Source organism: Morus notabilis, unplaced genomic scaffold (assembly GCF_000414095.1).
Source record: "Morus notabilis unplaced genomic scaffold, ASM41409v2 Scaffold1225, whole genome shotgun sequence".
Classification (NCBI taxonomy): Eukaryota; Viridiplantae; Streptophyta; class Magnoliopsida; order Rosales; family Moraceae; genus Morus; species Morus notabilis.
The window spans coordinates 393,095-401,655 of NW_010357682.1; the positions used below are offsets into that span (position 1 = coordinate 393,095).

The 8,561-nt window shown below is 35.0% G+C and overlaps 2 protein-coding genes across 2 annotated transcripts in view; both read left to right on the forward strand.

Moving 5' to 3' along the window:
* The first annotated feature begins 299 nt into the window (after nt 1-299).
* On the forward strand, nt 300-4,252 carry LOC21399563 (monooxygenase 2). The gene is made up of 5 exons (XM_010090429.2): nt 300-523; nt 1,514-1,576; nt 1,863-2,046; nt 2,439-2,667; nt 3,493-4,252. The coding sequence occupies exons 1-5, from the start codon at nt 315-317 to the stop codon at nt 4,023-4,025; spliced, it is 1,218 nt and encodes a 405-aa protein (XP_010088731.1). The 5' UTR covers nt 300-314; the 3' UTR covers nt 4,026-4,252.
* A 2,668-nt stretch (nt 4,253-6,920) lies between these two features.
* The window catches only part of LOC21399564 (monooxygenase 2), a 6,630-nt gene continuing 4,989 nt past the window's right edge, over nt 6,921-8,561 (forward strand). Inside the window, exon 1 of the mRNA XM_024173264.1 lies at nt 6,921-7,111. Coding sequence (XP_024029032.1) covers nt 6,921-7,111 — 191 coding nt within the window. The remainder of the gene's footprint in view (nt 7,112-8,561) is intronic.

An 8,561-nucleotide genomic window follows, 5' to 3' on the forward strand; every position in this document is an offset into this window, starting at 1 on the left:
GTTTATACATAGCCGCCACCTTGTCAAAGTCATGTAAACATATGTTTAGGCTCCGTTCATTTCACCAATTCGAGTTTTGCTATAGTAAAAAATTCTTAAAAACAGTCACATTTAACTTTTTTCTACAGTAAAAAGCTCTAACGTAAAGTCACATCTCAACTCAAATTAAAAACTTGAATCAACTAACTAAACGAGCAATTAATATGTATGTGTATATATATTCTAATTGTGATTATGCCCTCAAGACATTTATGATTAAAAATTAAGGCCTGAGAGAGAGAGAGAGAGAGAGAGAGAGAGAGAGAGAGAGAGAGATGGAAGAAGTGGTAATAGTGGGAGCAGGGATAGCAGGGTTAGCTACAGCAGTGGCTCTAAAGAGAGTGGGAATTAAGGCATTGGTTTTGGAGAGATGGGATGGGCTTAGAGCCACCGGTGCAGCCTTGAGTCTCCTCCCAAATGCTTGGCGTGCGCTTGATGCCTTGGGTGTTTCACACAAGCTTACAATCTATAGCCCGCCTAAAAAGTAAATATTTTCTAATTTCTTCATTTTCCTATTGAAATTCTACACTTGGGATTGCTCTTGCAGCTCCAACATAATATATGTTATGTTCTATATGTTTTTGAGAAGTGTTGGGGAGTTACTAGCACTGTTAGTACTATGAGTATTGTGATATTTTTGCGGTTTACTTTTTGAACTATGAACTTTTTATTTTAATAGATTACTTCTTGAACTTTGATTTTTTTTGTCAGTTTCTATGTTTGAACTAAAATTGACGGAGGTAATCATATGTCCATCACATGATAACTTGAAATTTTACATTAATAGTTGCATTACGTGAAATTAGATTTCATTAATGTAAAAACCTTTTGTTTTTTTTATAAACTATGTAAGAACCTATTGAAAATTAGAACATTTTGCATTTAATATAACTATTTATATAAAATTTTCAGTAATTATTATGTCATATGAATGTGATCATCTATGTTAGAAGTTAGAAATCCAGTGTCACGGGATAAAACGGTCAAAAAAACAAAAGTTCATGAGTAATCTACTAAATTTAAAAGTTCAGCGTCCAAAGTGTCACAATATTTAATATAAATTCAAAGATCAAAAGTCCTAACAACACTAATGTTAAGGGTTCCAACTTTAGTCCCAACATTGTAATACTAATTAATGTGACATTCGAGTTGTCATTCTATTAAAATTAAAATGTTGCATCTTGCCGATAACTACTATATATGTCAAATGCATTGTATAAAAGAGTTGCATCGACCGATGGAATGATAATTCATTGCATATTTATGCAAAAGTTGGTACACTATTCTTTTTCAATTCCGTTTGGAGATTCCAACTGCTTTGTGGATTAAAATAATACTCTTTGTAATGAACTTCGCCTTTGTGATTATTTCTAAATGTGTTCTTGATCATGTTGATCAACTCATTTCTTTAAAAAATTAAAATTAAAATTGTACATCTTAAGATTTGTATTCCCTCTTTGTGCTTGTTGTTAAGGTCATATGTAACCAATTTGGAAACTGGAGCAATTCAAGAAGTCCCCTTCGGTGGAACTAATGCGTAAGCAATGTTCTAATTCTCTTTCAGCCTGTGTTGGAATTCTTTGTAACTATAATGGTCCGTTCATTTCACCGATTCGAGTTTAGAATTCAAATTTTACTATAGTAAAAAGCTCTCAGAAATAGTCACATCTAACTTTTTTTGCTACAATAAAAGGTTTTTACATAAAGTCACATCTCAACTCGAATTAACGAACTAAACGGACCCTAAATTTATTACAAGAGACTATAATGTATACATCCTAGTTTATCTGCACTTTTTTTTTTGGGATGTCTTGTATGTGAAGTGGTGGTCATCAAAGTGGGCCCAAATCAGTACACCGAAAGGCCTTACTCGAGGCTTTGGGAGAGGAATTGCAAGCCGACTCTATCCGCTTTTCATCCAAGATCAACGGCATCGGGTCAATAACACATGAAGGTTCTTCTATTGCTGTTCTTTATATGGAAGATGGAAGTATCATCAAAGCAAAGGTATTGTGCTCATAATGCCGGCTTTTATCATTACGCAATCCGCTTTCGGCTCACGCATCAAACATCAGGCAGTTCTAGGGCGGGGTAGGTTAACGGGGTGATCCTACGCTCAAATCCTGAGAACATCTAACAATGTGCTACAAAAAAAAAAAAAAAAAAAAAAAAAAAGAGGCAATTGTCATTCTATCTACATCCTTTGTAGAGTCTCAGGTCCTGTTCATTTCACCGATTCGAGTTTAGAATTCGAGTTTTGCTACAGTAAAAAGCTCTCAAAAACAGTTATATCTAACTTTTTTACTATAGTAAAAAGCTCTCACATAAAATCACATCTCAACTTGAATTAAAACTCGAATCGACGAGCCCTCAATTTGTTTGCTCTTTGGGAATTGCAGGTTTTGATAGGTTGTGATGGGGTGCACTCGGCGGTGGCAACCTGGTTGGGACTCGCTTCACCTGTCGACGCGGGTCGAACAGTTGTGCGGGGCTTGGCTGTATTTCCTCAAGGCCATGGACTGAAACATGAACTCCAACAGTTTGTAGGTTCAGGAACCAGGTCGGGTTTTCTTCCCGTCACTGACAGAGATATCTTTTGGTTCTATGGTTGTTCAACTCCACCTAAAGGTTCAAACATTATACCTTTTTCTACTCTTTTTAATTCCTTTGTTCTTCTACTGTCATAATTCGCTGAATAATAGGAGTAACAATGATCATTATTTCCTTCTGGGAAAATAACAAAAACCTCCTCTGTGTTTCATTGGCTTGTTATATTCCACCTTATATTTTTAGGAATATTTCACCTATTCCCCTGTTTTTACAAACTGTGTTTAAAACTATCCTTTGTGTCATGTTTTTACAAACTGTGTTTAAAACCATCTTTTGTGTTCTACAAACCATGTTAAAAACCTTTCCCTAAAAATCGTGTTAAATAGATCTTTAACACGATTTGTAAAACACGGAGGATACAACAACAATAACAACAAGCCTTATCCCAACTCGGCTATATAGATTTCACTTTTTCACACAACTCTGTTTGAAATTAGACTTTCCGGAAGGCTTAGATCTAGAATGTCTTTCCTAACTACTTCGGTCTACATAATTCTTGATCTATGCCTCCATCTTTTAGTATTAGGAATAAGAATGTCATCTCAAGCACGAACTGGTGCTTCTAGCGGTCAAATCCATGAGAGTGGCTTTATTTTTACGCTGGCCGTCAACCTACCACAACCCTCCTCCTTTACCTGGACTTGAGACCGGCTATGCAAACGCATAGGCAGAATATAAGGTGGAACCCAACATTTCGACAAAATATAGGAGATGTTTATGTTAAACAATCATTTTAACTACATCACAGAAATCCAATTTATCATGTCATACAAATCAAAGTGAAGAATTAACATTCTCAAAAATTGCATTCTGTGTTTTATTAATTCGCTATACCCATTGTAGGGGCGGATCACGTGGCTAGGGACCCGAAACTAATACAGAGAGAAATAATCGAGAACTATGCCAAGGACTTTCCTGAACTATATCTAGACATTGTCAAGCACTCTGATCTTTCTACTGTGCACTGGGCTCAATTGGTCTACAGGCAGCCATGGAATGTAGCATTTGGGAACTTAAGCAACCAAAACGTCACGGTGGCAGGCGACGCCATGCACCCCATGACACCGGACTTGGCACAGGGCGGTTGCTCGGCACTTGAAGATGCTGTGGTCCTAGGCAGGCACATTGGAACATCCTTCATAAAAAATGGTGGCCTTGTACCCAGTGAAGTTCCTAAAGTTTTGGCGAATTATGTCGAGGAAAGGAGGTGGCGCGCCGTTTTGTTGATCATAGGATCATATTTTTCAGGGTGGGTGCAACAAGGTGGTTCTTCATGGGCTGTTAAGTTCTTCAGGGATTCAATATTTTACAGATTTCTTTTCCGCATGCTTGCTAGTGTTACACAATATGATTGTGGCAAACTTCCTACTATATAAAAAATAAAATAAAAAAAGCAGATCACACGTCAAGTGTCCGAACCTATTTCAGGCGCAGATATAGAAATAAGTTAGGATTGAATTTAATGTTAGGGAATCAAATGGATTGATTTTGTATTGGTTTCCCATTTTTAATTATTGTACTTGATCCATAAATTGGCTACAGTATTACACGAAAATTCAGACATGGTTTATGAATATTGAATAAAGAAGTTTTCCCTCTTGAATTTCTCTTCCTCGTCTCTCTCTTGTATCTTCCTATCTTATTTCTCTTTCTTCTCTTAACCCTCTCTAGTTCACATCACAATGAAAGAGGAGATTTCTATTATTTTTGTATGGAGTAGCGGGGCAACATAACCCAACTCGATCCGAGATCCCTTTGTTAAAATGACTTAATAGAGAAATTTTATTTGTAAAATAACTTTTAAAAAAAAAATTTGTTTACCAAATGAATACAGAATAATCAAGAACGACTACTTTTTACGAAGAAAGACCGGGTGGTCGTTCTTCGCTAATTTCACTTTTTTAAATAGTCACTCTAACAAATTTCTCCTCAATCGGTTTTTATAACTTTGTTTTTATTTTTAAAATTTCAGTTTATGATCCCATTTTATAGAAGTATATTTTATATATATATATATATATATGTGTGTGTGTATATACACACACATGTCTATGAAACATAAAAAAATAAAAATAAAAAGGGAATTTCTTTACTAGTCCCTAGAAAAATAGATTATCGATAGTCTCTTATTTTTCAGTCATTAGATTTGTATGAAAATCTGTCTGTTCTATATACTTTTCAATCTAATATGATTTTAACTAGATTTAACGGTTAAAAACTTAGACTACTGGTAGACCGGCCTACTAGAGAAGGTCTCAAAGCAAATAATAATAACAATAATAATAATAAAAGAAATGAGAAAAACAATAACACGAAAACGACTCGTACTTTGTATTAAAAAAAACGACACCTACCATGAAAATCACAACACCTGAGACGGAGAGATGGACTCTTAAAACGAAAAAGAAACAGTATTCTGTATAACTCAAAACGACAAAAAATCAAAATTCACACAAACCTAGAAAAGACAGTAACTAAAAAAAAAAATCAACAAATTTAAATACGAAATAAAAAATCTGAAGGCAACAAATGGCAACGGCGATCAGTTTCAAAGCCACAGGCAGCCGACGAGAAAAATCTTTGAACGGGATAATAACATGAGAAATGGCAAGAAGATCTAAAAAGCATAAAACGACAAGAACTCGAAAAACGACAGCAAAATTCAAACAAACAAACAAATGGCCTTTGCATCTGGGTATTGAGGCCGTTCTTAAGACATAATTGAAGAGGATAAAAGTAAGGGGGGGAAAAAAGAAGAGAAAAAAAAAGCGCAAAAACAAAACTGACAGAGAGAGTATTCTTACCAATGAAACAAATTCAGAGATAATGAAAATGGTGCATTTTAAAGTTCTAGGGGGCAAATTGACTTAAATGACGTAGTTTCGGTGGCATTTTTAAAAATAATAGTCTTTACGATATGAGTTGGGATAACAACATATATATGGCCCTTTTGTAAGGAGTTTTTGATAAATAGTTGAAGTTTTGTAAAATTAGCAAAATAACCGTTTCTTTTATTTAAATTAAAAGTCAATCACTTATTAACTTAGAGCCCGTTTGGTTAGAGAATTCGTTCTTTGATTCGAATCATGGTTCATGGTTCGCTACAATATTTTCTCTCATAAAAAACACACGTAAATCGAAAATGATTCTAATCTCATGATTTTAATCTATGAACCAAACGAGCTCTTAGTAGTTGATTACAAATTGACTTAGTGGTCAATTACTGATTGATTTTAATTTATCACTTATTAACTCGATAATTTTTCATTGTTAATCAATATCAATTAATAATTAAGTGAATTCTATCAGTAATTAATCAATTTTAATCAACAAATTACATGTTTATTAGTGATAAATCATTGATAAATTATAATAATGAATCAATCAATCATTGAGTGACCTTTGGTCAATCACTCATTGACTATTGGGAAGACGACCATTTTACTTAAAAAAAAAAAATCATCCATTTGTTTAAAAAATAAAAAAATTTGGCCATTTATTAAAAATGGTGGTTAAAAAACAACCATGTACCTGATTTTTCCATGTAAGTTTTATGAGTAAATGGCAAATTAATAGATTTATTTTATAAAAAATAAAAAGTGGGACTGAATCCGCAATCTCTCCCGTAATCTCCTCACTGCACCCAAACCCCGGTGCCACTAGGTCAAACGGTCTCTGGCGACTCTTTAGGTTTATGTAGGGCTTCGAAGAGAAGGTTGTTTGTTTACCTTGAAAATTTTCCTCGGAGTAATAATCAACTTTTTGTTCAAGTTCTAACAAGTAACACAACATTTTGAAAGCCTTTTGTGAGATTGTTGCCGTCCTCAACTTTGTAATAATATTGCATATAACCAACTTGGCTGGTCAAACGAGGCACTTTGTTGAAAACAAATGGATAGGCTTTCAACGTTGTTTCTGTGGTGTGCTTTTCTAATTTTTGTGGTTTACTTTTCTAACGCTCTTAATGTTGTCCAAAAATATGTGGATTTGTTTCTTTGCCTGGTATGGTAATCATCGTTTCTTGTCAAACAAGAAACCACGATTCAAATATTATTGGCTTGTGTTTTGGTCAAACACTCTGGCCTTCATTCATATTGTTTAGGACATGGAATCTCGTGAATGGAAACAAGAATTAGAACTCGAATGGGGTACGGTATCTACATATACACATACACACACACACACACACACACATATAGATATAGCTAATTATCCGATCAATCAATTTACTATAGAGAGAGAGAGAGAGAGAGAGAGAGAGAGAGAGAGAGATGGAAATTGTGGAAGAAGTAGTAATAGTGGGAGCAGGGATTGCCGGGCTAGCCACAGCAGTGGCTCTGAAGAGAGTGGGGATTAAAGCATTGATTTTGGAGAGATGGGATGGGCTTAGAGCCACTGGTGCAGCCTTGGGTCTCTTCCCAAATGCTTGGCTTGCTCTTGATGCTCTTGGCGTTTCACACAAGCTTACTGTAGCGACCCTCCTTTGAGGCCGCCACTGTAACTAACTTTTTAACTTGTACTTACTGAAATTTCTTAAAATTTACGGAACATTTTTTTTTTTTTTTAAGGGTCTTATTATAAACATAAAATACGAAATTGCTTTATTAATTAAAATATTCAAACCTTAACATATCTGTTTCATAATCATAATTAACAAAACTATTTGTAACATAAAGCTGATTGCGGAAATATTTGCGAGTGGTATCCATATCCCGAGCCCCACATCGTTCGTCCACTCGCCAGCAGTCCATCAGGCATTATATGCGGGTTGCTTACCTACAGTATAAACATTCTATAATGAGCTTTCGCTCAGCAAGTAGGAACTATCTCCCGCAAAATAACTGTAAGTTCACATGAATAAATATGCATGAGCCAATTATGCTTAATTATGATGTCTTATCAGAATCTTATTATCTTATCTTATCTTTCTTACTGATGGGCCCGAGTGCTCGTACCACTTGCGCGCAATCATCGGGACGTGAGAGTTTGCAAGGTCCCCCATGACACCGTGATTATAACTTGAATGCCTCCCTTGAGTCGGAGGACATCATTATTATTATTTTTTTCTCCCTTGTGGAGCTTGAGTTACCTCCCTTGTGGAGGCTGGTACGGCACTCAACTGAGATTACTCTTATAGGTTCCTCTTGACTTATTAAGGTGTATGCAATATGACCTAGCATAGCATACTATATCATGTACTCGAACACATATAATTCGGGTGTACTGCCTAAGTGTATGTAGTATAACATAGCATAGCATTCATAACATTAAATGTACTCAAACATATATAGTTCATGTGTACTATTTACTTTAAAATCTATTTATACTGTAGGCGAGATTCCTACTTACTTGATTTTCAAAGCTGGAATCCCTTTTTCGCCTATCAGCCTAGTCTCTTGCTTTCTTCTGAAACTGAACACCCATTAAGAGTGTGAGATTAACTATTATTTGCTATATTATTTTAGCAATTTATGAAGGAAAATCTAACCATTTCCATAAGGCATATATTCCTTTCCTTTACTAAAGGATAATAAAGATTAATTTATTAAATCTTCAAAATCTTATTTTCCTAAATTTCCCTTGGTATGATATTAAGGCCCAATTCAGCCTAGGACTTATACATGGCATTCTAACTTTTACGCCGCTGAAATTTATACTCCAACGGAGTCTCTTAAACTAATGTGGGCGTTGGACCCACATTAAATATTCGAAATTCTACGGACCTATCGTATTGGGCTCGTAGGTACCCGTCGGGATAATTCGCTCGGTAAACCTCTACGTTCTTTAAAGAAATCATTTTTCCTTGAAAAATTCCTTTATGAATACTTTCATTAAAATGAGGTTTAATGTCATTGTATTTTACTAAAATTCTATCTCGGGTTCTTTTATAACTTTTTGTTGAAACCGACACT

What these genes read in the sequence shown, in the direction of transcription:
- LOC21399563 (XM_010090429.2), top strand. Translation starts at nt 315, where the DNA reads ATGGAAGAAGTGGTAATAGTGGGAGCAGGGATAGCAGGGTTAGCTACA. An exon ending in ATCTATAGCCCGCCTAAAAA is followed by an intron (nt 524 to 1,513) that starts GTAAATATTTTC and finishes CTTGTTGTTAAG; the next exon opens with GTCATATGTAACCAATTTGG. An exon ending in GAAGTATCATCAAAGCAAAG is followed by an intron (nt 2,047 to 2,438) that starts GTATTGTGCTCA and finishes TGGGAATTGCAG; the next exon opens with GTTTTGATAGGTTGTGATGG.